The sequence below is a fragment of the Uloborus diversus genome, chromosome 8 (assembly GCF_026930045.1).
Source record: "Uloborus diversus isolate 005 chromosome 8, Udiv.v.3.1, whole genome shotgun sequence".
Classification (NCBI taxonomy): Eukaryota; Metazoa; Arthropoda; class Arachnida; order Araneae; family Uloboridae; genus Uloborus; species Uloborus diversus.
In genome coordinates, this window is record NC_072738.1 from 129,938,650 (window position 1) to 129,958,558 (window position 19,909).

Here is a 19,909-nt window from a genome sequence, read left to right on the forward strand (position 1 = left end):
TAGGTTTACTATTTGGTAAGCACATTATTTTATTTTGAGTTTGTTCTACCAACACACTAACTCGTATTAAGAGAATTTGCAAATCAAACAAATTAAAAATAGTTATGGCAAAAAAGAGTCATGTTACGGACTCTACATTTGTCCAAAATACTGGGAAATGGCCCAGATACAGTGTAGAAAACTTTCAAGTGCCCCTAACTTTTATTCTTAAAAGCAGAAACACCATGTCTTTGATGTAATGATACATAAACTAGTAGAATTTAGTGGATAAATGCACAAAAAGTGAATATTTTATGGAAACTAAAAGAGATTTTATTTTTAAAATATGTAATAAACATGCAAGAAAATGAAAAGCAAAATTTTTCTGATAGTAATTCAAGATGAAAGCAACAGTTAGCAGAGATCATAACCACCATAATGTTGGCAGTAAGGAGTGGTTCATAAGCTTTCATCTGAGGGGGGAAGGGTCTGCAATCCCATAGTTCCTTCCCTGGATCCTCTACTAAATTTTGTTTATTGGAGTTAAAATGGGTGACAGATACTTTTGGGAAAAAAAGTAAATACAGAGGGTGTTCAATTTTAGGAACCTCTAAGGACCCATGAAAAAAATTACATGAAATAAATATTTCAAATAATTCAAGTGGTAATATTTCTATAAGAGTTTTCAGGCCTGTTATATTGAGTTCCTAAACCTGTGAGTGTTTGCTCATTAGTTGTTTGTAAAATCAAGAGTCATTTGCAATTGAAGATTTCAACAATTTTTCAGATACCGTGCTGTGAGATGGCCGAGAGTAATAATAAAGGAACGCCCGAACCTGAGATGAAAGGTTGGCTCTACAAGTGGACTAATTATTTAAAAGGTTACCAAAAGCGATGGTTCGTCCTCTACAATGGATTACTTTCTTATTATAGGTATGTTTTCTCGCTTACATGTTTTGTAATAATGTAATGTTTTATTGAGAAAATTTGCAAGTCTATTACAGCAGTAACTGTTCGACTTCTCTGTAACCATTATATTTGTGTATCATGGTAACAAATTCAATCTTTTGAACTGATTAATTACTTTGTTCAAAAGAGAATATTAAAGTAAAAGGTGCATGAATGTTATATCTCAATGCCTTAAATCAAATGTTACATACTGAATACATTTACATAAAAGAAGATAAAATTCTTGCAGTTTAGCTGAAAATGTTTTTACTACTTTTCCCCCGATTCATATGAAAATTTCCCAAAATTTTCCCAATATGTTGGAGGCTTTGTATAAATATTAATTCTGTGTTGCTATAGATATAGAGAATTTTGCAATATACAATTTCAGTTTTAAAGACTTATATGCTGAACTTGTAGTTTGTCTAAACCTAGGTATTTAAAAAATAAATTAATATTTATTATTGTAAATTATTATTAGCCAACTAATAATTTATAGTTATAAAGTTTGGTGATGCAAAAAGTAAATGCATTAAAAAAATATGCAAAAATTTGAAAAACAGAAATTTTGCTTGCAAAAATACTTTAAAATTATATTATTAATTAGGCTACAATATTATATATATATATATATTTTTTTTTTATCTCGGGCATGTTTAGCAATGCTAAACAACCCCCATGAATCCAAATATCTGCAAAAAATCCAAGAACAGCAATGGGTCACTAAGGACCTCATCCTTCGTAAAACCCAAACAAGATAGAATGTGCTCAGGTGAAACCTCTCCAGCAGAGCACCAGTGACACTCCGGAAAAGTCTTGATATTCCCAGAGAATCTAAGAGCTTTTGTGTGGCCACTCAGGAATCTCGAATATGTTGTCTGGAGGAGTCTACCCTTGAGTCTAAAGGACTCACCAGGACATTTTGCAAAATACCAGGCGTGTCTGGGAGGTGTTTTAAATTGGCGATTGAGCTCCATTTTTGAAATTGTGGAGATCTCACTGAAAGTAAGATCTCCACAAGGGCTCACACCCTCCGCAGCAGCAGATCTAGCCAAAAAGTCAGCCCTTTCGTTACCCTCAACTCCAACGTGGGAAGGGATCCATTGAAAGTGAATTGTATGTCCTGATGAAAGAGTATGTAGTAGACTCAGAATGTCCAGGCTGGTCTTGTCGCCCACATTACTCCAATTAGCGAGGTGCTGAATTGAGGCACGACTGTCAGTCAAAATCCAGATTTCCTGGAAACACTCCTCCCGCTGAACAGCACACTGCAGACCCTTCCTGATAGCAATCAGTTCTGATCTAAATACTGAACAGAAATTCGGGTTTCTGATTTTAAATTCCAAGGCCCCAGAGGGAGTAGGAATGAATACTCCACTGCCCGAAACGCCATCTTCTCCCCTGCTTCCATCTGTATAGATTATCAAGGAGAAATGTGGTATATTATGTATAGTTTCCAGGGCCATTTGTTTAACTAGGTCCGGTGGATCTGAACTCTTGATCACACTAGTCAGGAGCTCGTCATGGAAATAAATTCCCTCAAGCTCCAAACCAGCTCCTGCGTAACCCAGGAAATGTGTTTCCACATCAGAGGGAGGTAAGTTCAATGACCTTGCATAGGAGAAGGGGCTATGTTTCTTCAAACGAGTATTATCATTCCATGCAAGAAGGTAGGCTGAAGTCCGGATTATATAATTAAATTAACTGATATGACTGCCGAAATTTTCAGAAGCCAAAAATCAATGAAGGAAACTTTTGAACTGAATAACTTAGGACAAGTCTTGATATATGTGTGATTTCTCAGAGCATTGAAATTTTTTGATTTATTTATACAATATTTAAGTGTCCATAACTAATTTTAATTTTTAAAATGTTAAAATGAGCACTCTACAAGCTTGAACTCCAATGCTCAAATGCAACTAGTTTTATGTTTTCGAGTGGGCATGGCAAAGTAATGATCGTACAAGACTGCTACTACCAGTGGTGGATCCAGGGGGGCTACACCCCCCTCCCCCTTTGAGGTCCGAACTTACAATCATTTTTTTTTTAGATCTGAAAGTTTTAATTTTCAAATTAAACAGGCCATAAATGTGTAACTTCTATTTAAAAGGACTATTGCCCCCCTCTCTCTATAAGGTCAAAAATACCTCTAAACAAAACCGAAATTTCAAAGATTTCAAAAAATAATTCAATACTTTTCCGAATTTAAATATGCATTACATTTAAATAAATACATACACTGTGGCGTATTAATGGTGAGTTGGGAGGGGGGGGGGCTAAAGGAGCTGTAGTTCTTTCTTCCATTCGGTCAAAACTTCAAACAGATTGCAATGTGATTTGCAATAGCATGGGAAGGCTTGGAGGAAATAGCTTTGTCCTGATGCTATCAAGGTTTTTTAACCTGTATTTATCAAATTCAAATTAGCACAGTCATATATTTTACTTCTCTCTCAGGCTAACGGGGCTATAGTCCCCCCCCCCATGAGGTCAGAACTCGCACTGGATAAAACCGAATTTTCGGAGATTTTAAATACTGCAATATTTTTACAAAGAGAGCCTAAAACTGTTTTTTCCCCTCTAATTATGAAAAATTTTGTTGGGTGAGCCCCCACTTCCCCCTAATGTCATCAAAGATTACTTAAAATTGTATTTTTAATGCACTATTTTCAAATATTTCTGGATAAAATTTTCTATTTTTTTTTCCGCCCAATTTACATAATATTCACCTCTTTTTTGTACAAACATAGAATGAAATTTTATTTTGCTGTTTCAATTTCAAACTACTTCATGTGTGAAACAGCTCTTATGTATATTTATCGTCACCTAAGTGAGTTTTAAATTATGTTTTTTAGGCGGAGGGGCTCCCAAATCTCCTTCCCCTAACAATACCATAAAAAAAGCTTAATATTGGTTTTCTAGCTTTAATGTAGAAATTTTTTACGGACAGTTCTCAAACACTGTTACTAAAAAAGATTCATTTTCAGGCCTTCAAGCTTGAAATATTTTTCGAAAAAGTTTTGGAGAAGATCTCCTAACACTCGCTCTTTTCCTCATTTTTACTATAACACTAGAATTACGGGAGGGGTGATTTTGACACCAATAAAACTTTTTTTGTGAACTACTCCTCTGTAATTTCACAAAAAGCTTAATCCTTTCTTGACTTTTCCTAAATCATCGTTCAGTGTAATAATAAAAAGGTTTCAAGGAAATTTTGGGCCACAACTAAAAGTGCTCGCAGGCGTCAATTTGACCCTTTTGAGAAAAAAAGAATTCCAAATACATTTACTGATGTTGAAACAGAGTTTTTATACATGAAAGGAAACATTAGCTGCTAGCTTCTGAAATGCAACTGAAACACCGCTGGTTTTTTGAAGTGCATTTTGATCTTTTTTAAAATAATTAATTTATGTAACCTGAAAATCTCTGCGTTTTTAAAATAAACTGCATTTATTATAAATGTTTATTTTAACTAATTTTTACAAATATTTAACGTTATGTAGGGAACTAAGCAGATTTCTTCTCAGGGGTCAAAATGACCCCTACCGTATTTCTAGATATAAAATGATTGCCGTAATTCTAGTGATAAAATATAGAATAAATTGTGCCTTTTTGAAACTTCAATTTCTAAATTTAGCCGAAGAAGATACCTAAATTATAACGTCTTTAAACAGAGCCAAAGATAGTTCCTTTAAGACTGCAACTTTTATAAATTTCCAAAGGGTCCCCTCGAGCACCTCCTGCCTAGTATCAGCACAGATAACTTTAAATTGTGTTTTAGAAAATTCCTTGGGAGTATCCCCGAACCTTTTTCCTTCACATGCAACCTAAAAATGACTTCTTGAAAGATATTTCGGGAGGGAAAGAGGCCGATTGTCAAGAGGAGGCAGGGTGTCATCTTTCCTCTCTTTCCCAAATGGGTCATTCCATTTTAAATCAACATATGGGGTGTGCATCACCATTTTTGATCTTGATGAAAATTTGCATGTGCATTCTTTTTATTTTCTAGACCTCAAAAAAAAAAAAATTTATTTTTAAAAAATTTACACTTTGATATGTAGGCCATTTTTGTTGTTGACAACAGCAAAAATAGGGAATTTTGATGCTTTGTCTTATGGACAACAACTTTTTTTCTATCAAAGCTTTTGAGCTCAAACATAGCTCATTAGAAAGCTAAGGAAAAGATCTTTTCATATATGATATCAATAAATTTCAGATTTTAAAAATCCAATTTTTTTCAAGGTCAAAAGTTCAGTTTCCTCAATTTCACCAATGATTGTATAAAATTACACTTTTAGAAATATCCGCTTGGGAGCCCTAAAACATTCCCTTCCCAAAAATAGCCTAAAATTGATTTTAGTTCGGAAAAATGTTTTGGTTTGGAATATTTTCACGTTTTTCCTATCATTTCCAAATATAGCCAAAATGTGTTTTTGAAACAATAGTGCCAAGAAATTAATGGATGAATGCCGCCAGATTCCCTACTATTGCCAAAGACAGCCTAAATTTGCGTTTTAAACATCAGTTTCAAAAACTTTCAATAGGAGACAACCGAATCCTCCCTTCCTCCAGCAACGTCAACAAAGATGAACCAAAATTGCGTGTGTAAAACTTCAGTTTCGGGAACAGCGCCAATCCTTCCTAAGCTTAGGTCACAAAAATTAGCTTCAAATTGAGTTCAATTTTGAAAGAGTTTTAGGAAATAACTCCAACATTACTTTCCCCTAAAGTCTCCAAGTTCCAAAATTTCAATTTTTGACTTCAATTTCGAAAATTTCTCCATGGTCCTTGATTATACTCGACTCTTGTCCTTGCAACCAAGCACAAACAATGATTAATTCAAAATATTTTTATGCACCAATTTTGAAAATTTTCTGGAAGCGATCCCCCGAATCCCCCCCCCCCTTCTTCATCCTTCCTCTGATGTCACCGAAGACAGACTATAAAATGCATTTTTACGACTAGTAAATTTTGGTGTCTATTACTTTCTTCAAAGATATAAATTTTAGCTAAGGAGTTTCATACAATTTTTTTTTAAAACTTTTTTCAAGTTCATCCTTCTATGTTTTTTCCCCTTTTTTACATTCGAGCTTGATACAGAAATGTGAAGAAAGTTTTATATGGACGTTAAGCATTAGTCAAAAAATGCCGATTGCTGTTGAGGGGCGGCACATTATGTCTTTGCACGCGAGCTGCCGGCACCCTAGGATTGGCCCCTGTGTGTGTATAAATGTATGTTCTCTATACAAATCCAGTTTACGTGGGATCTCAACTGATTTGGCAGGGAAGTTCTTGGGCGCCCGAGAAGGAACGTAGTCAGTTTTTCAAACACCAGAAAAAAACCCAAACTGTTTGAATTGTAATTTCTGGACCCAAAAATGGCATTAAATGGCGCTTTCTATCCGAAATAATTATCCGATTTTCTTGATTTATGTCCCATTCTCAAAATACTCCCAAAATTTATTTACTTCGTAAAGAGATAAAAGATGGAGGGAAAAGAACAAAACCACTTTCACAATTTTTTTTTAAAGTTTCGGGTCAAAAAAGTTTGAGAAACGCTGAACTAAATGATGGCTTTTGATCTAGCCAATCTTCCCCTAATCTGTATTTATTTTTTTTATTGCTTAAATTTTTATGGATTTTCAAACTTATTTAATTTGTTTTTCTCTTTAAACTCGCTCGAAATTAAAAACAGGGTCTCATTTGGAGGAAATAGTTGAACTTAATTCTCGGAACTTTTGAAATTAAACCAATTTTATTTCTTTTGAAGAAATCCAGCAGAGGTGTCTCACACATGTCGTGGAACCATCAATCTCGTAAGTGCTGTGATTCATGCAGTGGATACTACACATTTTGTGATATCGAATGGAGCCACCCAGACTTTTCATTTGCGAGCTCAAAATGAAGTGGAACGGCAGCGTTGGGTTACAGCTCTTGAACTTGCTAAAGCTAGAGCCATACACATAACAGAGTCTGGTAAGTAATAAATGGAACTAACTGACATAAAGAATCATTCTCAATGAAAATCTTTGTAGATTTTATCTTTTCTTCTTAGCATCTGTCAACAAAAGAAAACTCCGGAATCCCACATATTGAATTCCTCCCGTAGATGGACCTAAGAAAATTAAAATGTCTTCATACTAACTTCAAATTAATCTAAGCCAGCAAGTGGCAAAGTGTGATGATTCACCAACTGAATAATGTAACCCCCTTTTTTTTCTTTTCAAATACAACTGAAATGTGCGAATTCTGTCTTGTTTTTGAAATTCTAAATGTTATGTGCTATATACATAGCTGCCAACTTGTACGATTTAGCCGTACATTGTAAGATTTTTGGACGTTTTGTATGGTCTTATGGCAGATTTGTACGATTTTTAGTTTTTGGTCTGTCTGACGCGCTCACATTGCACATGAACCAGGTAATGCATCGTGCAAGAGGCATTGTCTGGCTATTATCACACGCAGCAATGTGTTTGTTATAAGAATTACAAGTGGTGTTCGAAAGTTTACTATTCATTTAACAGGGTGGTGACAGATCAGGGAAGAGTCAGGGAATTTTAATAATCAGGGAATTTCGAAAAAGAAACGAAAATTCAGAAAAATTGATTAAATGAAGTTTTTTTTTTTTTTTTGCAAAATTAAGTACCCTAATTTCCTACACATCTTCCGCCAATTTTCTGTTTAGAAAAAAGTAAAATTAATGAGGTGCGATTATACACTGCCTCATATTTGTGCATCTTTTTTTCTCAACGTCCAAGTATTGAATTTTAACTTATTAAACACAGGATGAACTTCCTAAGATTGCTTCTCTGTCTGTAAAGTTGCTTATTTTACGTAGCTTGAATTTACCTTTCACGTGTTCCATGCTAATAAACAAAGGGGAAGCCGTCATTGACGTGGTAGCTCCCTTGCCTTTACTCATTGTCTTGAACTAATTAGCATACTCTAATCACAATTTCAAGAAAAAAATTTTTGTTTTTTAAATTAATACAGATTTTTAAAAAAGCTTAAAAAATATGACTTTTTTGCATTTTTAATTTAATTGCTAAAATCAAAAATTTTAAATGAAAATAAACTTCGTTTTTTACCATCGCTGTTTCGCTGTTGCCTCAGATTACACAAAGTTTTTTTTTCAGGCTTTAAAATTCTTTTATTTTAAAACCAAGTTATATATAGTTATATGTATATATATATATTTTGAAAATAATTGATTGTTTTTTGCATTTCAATATTGTTGTTTACAAAAGAAATCTAAAATCTTTTTCCTGACAAATAAGGAAATCATTTGAAATTAAGTTACCTTGTGTACATAAGTAACTATTTTTATTGTTTTTTAATCGTTAAAATTCTGTATTCATTCATTAAAACATAAGTTCTTGATTAGAAAGTAGCTCAATATGACTGGTTGTTATAAGGTTTCAGCTTGTTTTATATAAATATGTCTCTTATTTACGTAAATAAAACTAAATTACTTCTATACTTTCACTATTACTAGTTATTCTTGCAGCAATAATTATACTGCTTGAAAATTTAGTTCAAAATAATTTCCTTATAAACTTTTTAGTTCTATCATGATTAGATATTTCTTTAAGAGTGTTTGTAATAATTTCTCAGAATCCTTATGCTAACTGGTAACTGGAAGTAAAGAGTATTTGTTTTAGATTTCCTATAATATTTCCCTGTAGATAATTTAATGTATTATTTTTATTTAAAAAGGGAGCATATTTTCATAATATATTTTTAATTAACAGCTCAAAATATTTTCAACACTGCATTTTCTTCAATATTCAATGGTTTCAAGTAGGGCAAAGCAAGGAAACCATTATCATTGGTCAAGTAAATCAGGGAAATTTGGTGAACTTAATCAGGGAAATCAGGGAACTTTTTTTCACAGTTTCTGTCGCCACCCTGTTTAAGTAGGACTAGACAGAGCTGCACACTTCTTTATCAAATAACAGCATGGAGAACATTTTAAACCATTTATTTCTGTTAAAACTTTCAGAAAAACTATTGTTTTGAACAAGTTTTTGATAAACAATGTTTGAAAGCTGCAAAGTCTGCAACTTTTCAAAGTTTAAGTTCAAAGAAATAAAAGTTTATTTATATACTTATTTTTAAATTTATTTATTAATTTTTGCTTATAAAAGCACAGATCAAGTAAAGGTAAGGATTTGAAAATATTTTAATACTTGTTCATTGTCTCCAGCTCAGTCACTTTCCTATGCCGGGCTGATGAGTGCTAATAAGCACGAAACTGCAGTCCTCGCCTGGAAATGACTGAGCTGGCGGTGTATTTCACATTTTAATACTTGCTTTATAATGGTCAAAAAAGTGTAGAAATATAGCCACCGCGTACATTGTAAATTTTTTTAAGTTGGCATGTTGAGATATATATATACACACATGTATATATATGTATATACTTATATATATATATTATTTAAAGTCTCACTTGTAGGTAGCACAGTGGCAAGTGTACTAAACAACAAGCAGGCCGAGGAGTCAGTCACCTTTCTCACCTTTAGTCACCTTTTGCAACTTTTGTCACCTTTCTCACCTTTCTTGAAATGTGTCGTAGGTTTTTTTTTTTTTTTAAATAATTAAATCCATGAAAAGTATCTGAATGATAGCTTTAACAGTGAAATTAATTAAAAAGTAGCATTAAATATCCCCCCCGCCCACCTTGTTGTTGTTTGAGAAAAATAGCTATGCTGCGGGGAAATCAGGGAATTTTTTTTATTGCCTGCACTTGCACTCTATGAGCAAAACTAGTCTTTCTATCCCCCTTTGACCGTCAGACGCATTTTCTGCAAGCCTCGTCTAAACGCCATTTTGTTTCCTATCGTGTTTCTGGCCATAGAGCGTTGTTCCACTAAAGTTCAGCTGCGCAATTCCTTTCTGCACACTTTCTTGAGTGAGCGGTCATCAAATGCAAGTTGTCTTCTGTGTTTGTCAAGTAACATCATCTGGAGTCTTTGAATCTCACGGAATCTTACGCTCATCTCTAGCCGGGTGCGTTACTTGCTTGTTTTACTTTTATTGACCTCGAAAGCCGCGACTAAGCAGCCACAAGGGGTTCGATTTGAAAAAGGGGTGATGGGTTAAGGAGGCGTGCCTCGATGTCTTCTTTGAGTGCGGAATAGTGAAAAGTTTTGATTTGCGTTTATAGTTTCACTTTGTGTTTGCACAGAAATGGTTAGTTTGGGTTCTATTTTTGCTGCGCAAATGGAAAGTGAACTTGGTCTGTGTAAACATTTCTAAACATTTCCTTTTTTGGTGCGTCTCAAAGAATCTCCGAAAGTCTTTTTTATTAGGTTTCAATCCTTATTATGGCTAGTTCCAGTAAAAATAAAGCTTTTAGACGCAGATACTTTCCAAAAGCTTTATTTTACTTAATGGCTAGATTGATTTTATTAAAGCAGGGTCATTCCATGCAATTCAACCAAAAAAATGGTATTTTGACACCCACCGACACGGATTTTGATAGAACTTGGTGAGTTTAGTCCTTTAATGTAGAAAAGTATCCACATCAATTTTTTCTTCTCAATCTGGTTTAGTTTTCATTTTAGAGCCAGTCGAAATTTTGAATGTTTAGTATTTTCCAAACTATGACGATTCTGTTCGTCGATTGAAAATAATTTGCATTTCATTTATTTTTCAGCCAGTTTTTACGAAAATTTACAGTAATATTAATGAAAGTATGAGGATTTCAGAAAAAATATAAAAAAATTCTAAATAATATTTTAAAAGTAGAAAAATATTATTTTCATAATTTTTGCAAAAGGCATTGAAGCATTTTTAATAACTTGATTTAACACTATTTTTTACCTCCTATGGACATGTCATGGAATATTTTCAGAGCTTGGTAAAAAAATAAAAATTAATAAAAACAAGAACGAAAAAATTATGAACATTTTCAGGCATATGAAATGATAGTTTCAGTTTCATACTTCAACATTTTTTTTTGCATTTTAAGTACAATTATCATTTTGTTAAAGTCTGATTTTTCAAATTGGTTTTCTCAGTTATTCTCTATTGTCAAGACTTTCGATTTAATATTTATGCTTTGTATTTACTAAGAAAAAAGAAAGAATACTGATAATTTTTCAACAAGCAAAAAAAAGAGAAAAAAAAAATTATTGTGATTGAATAATATAAATTATATGTTCAATAAATGCATCATCTTTCTCTTTACTTCACAATTTCAAGCTTTATTATGTTGATTAAATATATATATATACATACGAGGGGGGACCCAAAAGAAACCGGACTAATGGTGCAATGCCAATCCTAGGTGTAGTAGAGTGTTCTCCGGCTAGACGGCTCAAGTAGAGACCTTCACAAACCAGCTGTGCAAGTGGTGTCAGTTTAATTGATACCGTCTGATCGTAGGGTTGGTTTTCTCAGGTGCTGTTTCTTTCCGCCTGCGAACTCATTACATGGCAGAGTTAAAAGAACAAACTAAACTTGAAATTTTGTTTCTTCTGCTTGAAAAGTCTGCAACGGATTAGCTTACCAAATATCTCAACAAGCTTTCAAGACCGATGCTATGAGCCGTACATAAGTTTTCGAGTGGTTTGGGCGCTTTAAACACGATAACATGAATGTTGAAGATCATGCTCGCTCTGAGCGCCCTTCAACGTCTCAAAATGATGAAAACATTGAAAAATCCACCAAGAAACCAACGAGAGTCGTCGTCTTACGATTGATGAAAATTTAGAAGAAACAAGAGTGAGTTGGAGCTCGCGAGGGCGATCGGAAGAATGGTTCCATCATCATGATAACGTTCCCTTACACACAGCCTTCACTAACGCCACTTGGTCTCTCGGGGCTGGCCAGTCGTTCCTCGACATCCCGTATTCACCAGACCTAGCCCCCTGTGATCTTTTTCTGTTCCCGAGGATGAAAAATATTCTGAAAGTGAAGCATTTTGATGATGTAGAGGCTGTAAAAACTGTTTCACAATGGGCACTGGACATGGTCAAGGTGAGAGAGTTCCAGGGGGCTTCTAACAGTCAAAAAAAGAATAAACAAGTGTATTGCATCTAAGGAAGAACACTTTGAAGGACACTAAAGAAATTTTGTGAATAAAGTAATATATAAATATTTTAGAACAAAAATCCGGTTATTTTTGGGTCCTCCCTCGTGTATGTATATATATATATATATATATATACAGGGTGAGTTCGATCGAATCTGCCGTACGAAATGGGGTGATAAAAGAGCCCAAGTGGGATCTAGAACCACCCATTATCGTGTCCAATCCTTAACCGTAACCGAGTTATGGTAGATATAAGGAAAATGAGTAAAAAAACACAATTCTGAGAAAACGACCAATTTCTGAAATTCTTGTAGGACTTACAAGGGAAATAAGTACATAATTGGAAAGAGCAGATTAAATCCTACAAAATGACACCTTTTCCATCGAAATAGCCGCATTTTACTGCGAGCTACAAGCTTTTAAACGTTGGATGCACTCAGAATTGAAATGGCGCCAAAGTTTTCAATCGACATTTTCAAAAACAACCGTTTGAGCTACAATCGGTCAAATCTACCAAAAACTGGCCCATTTCACAAGCTTTCCGATCATACAACAACAAATCATATTGGGCTTTAAGTTCAGCAGAAATTTAGGCTTTTGTTTGAAACAGTGTAAAAATCTGCATTCGTTGAAAAAGGAAAACCAGCAAAGAGTCCCCTTTTTCTGTTTTAAACTTTCAGTTTCACGTTAGCATGTTGGTTTCTTTGTTCAAGAAAATGATATTTTTGTATCGAAATAATAATTTTTACATTTTATTAAGTGAAAAAACTCAAGAGATAACAATAAGTAGAAATAAAAAAGCATCACTTTCCCATGCTTTCAACAAAGGAGAAATCATTAATAAAAAAGTTACACTAACATCAATGAGTACGTTTGATCAATCTTCAAAATTTACAATAGATGCTGAAATTGCTCGCCGCCACACCTGATGCATGCTTTCGCCTTTTTGAGAACTGAAACAACCGTTGCTCCTAATGAAATTTCATCTCTTAGTTTTACTATGGCTCCATCAAACCGGTTGCGCAGTTCCTGCAAACTGGTTACTTCTGTTTTGTATACTTCTTATTAGAGCTCCTAAAGGAGTCCACTGGTGTCAGGTCTGGCGATATAGGTGGCTAAGGAATGGGACCCGTAAGACCAATACATTGGAGATACTATTCAGTTTGAAACTTCCGAACGGCATTTGAAAATGAGCAGAGTTACCACCGTGTTGAAAAATGATTTCCACTCTCTCCGAATCAGGAATAGCATCCAGTAAGCCAGGCAAATGATGTTCCATGAACTCTAAATATGTGCTTCCTGCATTAAAACACCTTGAAACCAGTAATGTTCCCATCATTTTTTCTGAGGGTATACTCCCACTAATCCATTATGCACAATAAGTATGTGATCATATAGTATGTCATAATATGAAAATTTAAGAAGCTTGAGGGTATACGCTATGTGTCTAAAAAAGTTTGAGAGTATACAGCGTATATGAAGTATACCCTATGGGAATACCACTGCTTAAAACATATGCAGACCCATCAAATAATCGCTGGTTACGACCAGTCAAACATTTAAACTAAATCGAGTTTGGAACTTGGGGTAAAAAATGGATTTTGTTCAGCAGGCTGATGCCAGTTATGCAAAATTATCATGCCCATATTAGAGTTCATTGAACATCATTTACCTGGCCTACGTGATACTATTCTTGTTCCAGAGAGAGAGAGAAAGTCATTTTCCAACACGATTGAGACCCAGCACATTCATCAAATGCCGTTCAGGAAATTCAAACTGAAGAGTATCCCAAATGGATTGGTCGTACGGGTTTCATTTCTTGGCCACCTAGATCCCCAGACCTGATGCCAGTGGACTTCTTTGTTTGGGGATTCTTAAAACAAGAAGTTTACAAAGCAGAAGTAGCCAGTTTGCAAGAATTGAACGACCAGCTTAATGAAGCAGTAGTGAAACTAAGAAATGAAATTTCACAAAGAGCAACGGTTGTTTCCGTTCGCAGAAGGGCAAGAGCGTGTATCAGGTGTGGCGACGACCAATTCCAGCTGCTTTTGTAGATTTTGGAGATTGATTAAATGTGCTCATTGATGTTAGGGTAACTTTTTTAATATTGTTTTTTCCATTGTGAAAAGCGAGGGAGAGTAATTTCTACGTTGTGTTTTTTCACTTAATAAAAATGCTAAAATTATTATTTTCATATAAAACTATCATTTTGTTAAACAAAGAAAGCAGCAAGCTTCGTGAAACAAAAAATTTAAAACACAACAGGAGCGACTCTTCGCTGGTTTTTCTTTTTCAACGAATGCAAATTTTTACACTGCTTTAAACAAAAGCCCGAATTTCTGCTGAACTTAAAGATCAAAATGATTTTTTGTTGTATCATCTGAAAGCTAGTAAAATGGGCCAGTTTTTGGTAGATTTGACCGATTGTAGCTCATACGGTTGTTTTTGAAAATCTCGCTTGAAAACTTTGGCGCCATTTCAATTCTGAGTGTGTCAAACGTTTCAAAGCTTGTAGTTCGCTGTAAAATGCTACTATCTTGACGGGAAAGGTGTCATTTTGTAGGATTTAATCTGCTTTTTGGGTCCCCCCTCGTATATGTATATATATATATATATATACATATATATACATATACACATATATACATTAAGGTTACATAGAGTTTACACTGAAAGTTTTTTGAAAATGTCTTAAAATTTTTATTTTACCACTTCTAGCCCTATAATATTCATTTCCAAAATTGTAAAGAAATCTTTACAAAAAGTATATAGGCTATTTGGGCAAAAGTCAGTAAAAAGAGATAATCCTTTTCTGTTTTTTGAGTTCTTAACAAATTGCTTTTGGTCACCTTTTAGTTACTTTTTTGTCACCTTTTAGTCACCTTTGTTTTCAAATTTGTCACCTTTCTCACTTTTTTCAAAGGCCATCAGCAGTCCTCGGCCTGAACAAGGAACTCAAAAAAACATTAACAATGTAAATTGAAAACCATGTAAATATGAAAAGTTGAACAATATGAACATTAAGATAAATAATGGAATGGGCAGTAACTGCTACGTTATCAAAGAGCTGGAGCAGTTGGCATATTATATTAATTTGCAGGTTTCTATAGAGGTTGGTAACACACAAGTCACGAGTATTTGCATTTTTATCAAATTAGCAAGAATTTACTTGCTTATTTCAACTGTGTGGTAGACTAAGTTTTGGTTGATATTAAACGAGTATTATAAAAGGTGACAAGTTTTTTGATAATGCTGGCATGTACTATCCAACTCCCCAGCTCTGACTTGCAAAACAAGAGAAAGCAGAAATCTTACCCATTCTATTAGAAGAACATAAAAACGCCAAGATATCGGTCATCCAATTACACGAAGTCCAATTCTGTGTCATGTCTAACAGGTAACCGAAGGCTAAGCATCCAAGTGAAGGTTTTGAGCGCTTCTTATCATTCAAGCCATCCAGTGGACCTGTTGCCATTCGCAGTTATTTGGGTGGGGACTATAATTGTCGATGTTTTATAAAAGATTTCTTGAATAAATTAAAATAAAAGAAGGTAACATTGGCAGGATAAAAATTGTAGTAGTATAAATTCGCAGCAAATTTAAAGCATTGTTTGTTAAATTGAACATTGTTGTTACATATCTTGAAAAATCGGCTTAACTGTCCAATTATTATATTAATAAAAACTTCCTTATGCAGATTGCTAAACCATTGTGGCATACTTTTAGTGAAAAAATTGAAATTATCCTTTTTATCATAGCTATCGGCAATGAGTCCAGAATCTTAATGGTAAATTTTGTGGGTAAATTAGATTGAACTTACCTTCCAAGTTACTGTTGAATATCAGGATGTTGTCGATATATCTAAAAATATTGTGTTTTTTGTTATCTTGATCCATGTACTTGAATTCATAGAAAAATAGATATAAATTTGCAATCATGCTAGAGTAATTTGTGCCCATGCCAATTCCATGAACCTGTTTAAAAGTAAAATCATTGAAAGTTACAAAATTGTTGAAAAAGCAGAAATGGCAAATACTGTCAGAAAAATTCTATACACACACACACACGCATATATATATATATATATATATATGTGTGTGTGTGTGTGTGTGTGTAGGAAATAAGCTGGAAACTGAATTATGTTCATTTCGTGCAACCCTGTACCCTGCCCTCTAGCGGAGAGTTCGATAAAGAGAGGAGATGCCTGTTTATAGTCCACGATGGACTTTTTTTTCCCGCGTGTGTTTTGTTTTGTGCTTTGTGTTGTAAATAATAAATATTATATATATTATATGTCGTCACCAAGTTATAGTTCTTTGGAACGGATCCTACATCCTACTACAATGAAGAATACCATTATCGTTCAAAATACACCTAGACAGCGCCGCAAATTCTATATATATATATATATATATATATATATAAACAATAAAACAACAAGCAGACAAGGTTACAATATAGATAAATGACAGATGAAGCCAGAACTCTTCAGCAGTGCAAACTTCATCCTATGGTCGAAAGACCAAAAAATTGCTAAAACTAAATGTAGGATGTCCTGTTCCGAAAAAGCTAGCATTCAGGATTACATTGGGCTATACGCACCACATGTGAAAAATTAATGCTGATTTTTGGAACTAAGAACCTAAAACTAAACACTGGGGTTTCGTCTCAGACATTAGAATCCAAGGCTATCAATAATGTCCCTGTACAGTACCGCCAGCGAAAAATCAAAAGTCTCACCTATGTGTCCAGGTGCAAATTCAAATCCGTGTTCATCAAGTCTGTTTTTGTGCCAGTTGATAAAAATTGTCAAGGATAGACTCAAGTTACAATTTTGAGATTTAATACTCAGTTCAGGCTGACGATTATTTCATAAACCAATCAACTTTTTATTTAAGTCTGTTTTACTACCTTTTTCTTCACATCTGTATTCCTTTCAACAGATGAGGAGGACGTGATGACTTCTCAAGACGGCATGGGTCGTGTTGGAGAATTGCAAACGCAGCTGAAACTTCTGGGCACCAAACTGGACGACCTCGTAGCCTGCAATGATCTGATTGTGAAACATGGAAGCACCTTGCAACGCTCCCTTTCTGAGTTGGAGGGAGTTGAAGGCGAGAAAGAAGCCTTAACAAAAATCAAGGCCATCAATGAGAGGGCCACTCTCTTCCGTATCACTTCCAATGCTATGATGAACGTAAGTACTGATGTATGGTTTTAGTTAAATCCGAAAACTTTTTTACAGTAATGAATGTATGATTACTTCCAAATTTATGCATTCTATTTTGTAATTTTTTCTAACTCAAGATTTTTGTTCTGAAGAATATGAACATATTATTTCAAGCTATTGTTCCATAAGTATTGAATTGGGGTACATAACCACTTGTACGATTATTTACTTTCATACCTTGGTTTAAAAAAATATATATCAAGTATGATTAATTAGCAATATTAACAAACTTTAATTTTGGAAAAAATTGAAATCATGTACTTTGGGGTTACAAGCAACCTCCTCTTTTAATGCAAGAAGATATAAAATCAGCTCATACATTTTTGCCTTGACATAGAGATTTTCTTGGAACTCTGAAACACATTTGTATTTTATTTATATTTTTGCAAATTTGCTTGCTTTTTTGATATTGTTGATTGTTTTTACTTTTTACCAAAGACATGTTCATGTTTAATATATATCCTTTAAGTGGTCCTTAGATCTGCTCCTTGAGCTCTAATATGTGTTTTAATGACTCAATATATTTACTTGGCGGATTAATCATTTTAATAGAACTTTTATTCTTATTTAATGGATTTTTTTTTTTGAGCAATCACGATTGCTTATTGTTCTCATTTCACCGTCTTTGGTGTCCGTCCCTTCTTCAGCCCCCACCGTCACCTGCAGGTGCGACTCTGTCCCCCGGTAGCCGCTCCTGGTCGGTGGCGTCCTACACACATGCACGCTCATACACATACGCACTCACACACATACACACAGCGCCTTTACACACATACACACAGGTCTACGCACACACAAAAGTCTACACATACACTACTACACACGTCTCCATTCAAGAGGAGAGATAGACTTGGAGAGACAGGAGCCGTGTCTAGAAACAAGTGAGTAGAATCGTAATGAAGGGGTAGGGTCCTGTCGCAACTCGTGATTGCAAAAAAACGTAATTTGAATTCAAAATTTCAGAATTCAAATTAATTTTTCCTTTTTTTTTAAGTGCATTAAGTATATCTCCAAATAGCTTTTTCTTGCAACTGTAACCAAACATGATAGTCTCTAGTTCTTTTATTTGTATACTTGTGTTCTGTCTATCTCAGGCTTCTCAGGAGTACTTGCAATTGTCACAAAACTTAGGGAGAAAATGGCCCAAGCAATTACAAATTGAATACGATAAGAGATTGCGACTCGAAGAAATGGTGGAGCAGTTGGCTAAGCAGCACTCCCATTTAGAGAGAGCTGCCAAGGAAGCAGTTTCAGTCAACTCACCAGGTCAGTTCAAAATTTCTTTTTATGAAATCCAATACAATTTTGAATTTTTTAGTTTTTATTTAAGGTAGATTAGATATGGCATATAACAAATCGAGCTCTTGTGTTTCAAAGACCCACAGGCAGTACCAACACAGAAAGGTGCAGAAAAATACTTGTATTTGTGAACAAGACACATTTGCTTAAAAAATCTGAATTTGAAGGGGGGACAACTTGATACAATGTTCTAATGCACAGCTTGGAGAGTTTTAAAATCTTTCATTTAATTTTTTTGTAGCTATCTTTTTTTTAAGGTGTGTATCAAGATTAGGATGTACATCCAAGGCATGTATGGAAAAAGAACATTGAATTCTTCTTGCGCTTCTACTAACTAGACAATCCTAGGAAATGCTTAAACACTAAATGCTTTGGAGACTGCTTCAAGGACAATTTCACCCATGTCATTATTATTATTTTTTTAATTTTATTTATTTATTTTATTGTTCTTAGCTTGAAAAATTAAATTTTTGAAATGTGTGAATTATTGGAAAGTTGAAATAGCAAGCTGTTAAGTTAGATTGATATAAGTCTTAACTGTAGCAAGATAAGATTGCTCGACTGCTCTAATAAAGTTGTTCCCTCTTTGTCTTCATTTTTTTAAAAAATGTATTTATTATTTTATTTATTTATTAATTTATTTTTTTCTTTATTTATTCATTTATTTTTAATTAACAAACTTGCATGTTATTGATTGTTTGTCATATACATTAGGATGTGCTACCTTCATCAAATGTACATCACCTACAATTCAGTTTTCATTTTAACATGCAACTGAAATATATAGATAAAATGTGTTCATCTTAACTTATTTCCTTATAGACCAAGAACTCGCCCCCACCCCCGAAAACGCAATTTATCTCCTTTATGGTGGGTGGCCGGTTAAAAAAATAAAAAAATGTATTTAAAAAACTTTGACACAAACCCCGCCCCCCCTCCCCCCAATAATTTTGGGTCACACACTGCATGGGTGAATGAAAGGTTAAAAAAAATGCTAACGTACTAAGTTAAACGGCTAAAATTTAAGTAATAACTTTAAATTAATGAGAAAAAACACGTAGCAAATCCCCCCCCCCCCAGCTATGTTGCTGCGAACGTGATGCCCCCATGGGAGAAATATCGATTGTTAAAATTTAAAAAAAAAGATCACTTTTGTGTGGAGAAGGGGATTTTACATTGTATTTGTTTCATTATTTTGATTGCCAAAAAAATCCTCCCCCCACCAGTAATTATGGGTCAATTTGGCAAAAAAAAGTTTTTGTTCCTCTTTATTTGGTCCCAGTCTAGTACTATTATAACTATCACATGACCACTTAAATTGTAAAAAAAATTGAAAATATTTATTTGTTAAAAAAAAACATGTAGCAAATTTCCTCCCAGCTATGTTGGGATGAACTTGGTGCCGCCCAGGGGTG

General features: G+C 34.2%; 1 protein-coding gene across 1 annotated transcript in view; it reads left to right on the plus strand.

Annotated features, from left to right (window-relative positions):
• Positions 1-781: 781 nt before the first annotated feature.
• Positions 782-19,909, plus strand: part of LOC129227229 (oxysterol-binding protein 1-like) — a 54,665-nt gene continuing 35,537 nt past the window's right edge. The window contains exons 1-4 of the mRNA XM_054861737.1: positions 782-912; positions 6,695-6,900; positions 16,909-17,162; positions 18,290-18,461. Coding sequence (XP_054717712.1) covers positions 782-912; positions 6,695-6,900; positions 16,909-17,162; positions 18,290-18,461 — 763 coding nt within the window. The remainder of the gene's footprint in view (positions 913-6,694; positions 6,901-16,908; positions 17,163-18,289; positions 18,462-19,909) is intronic.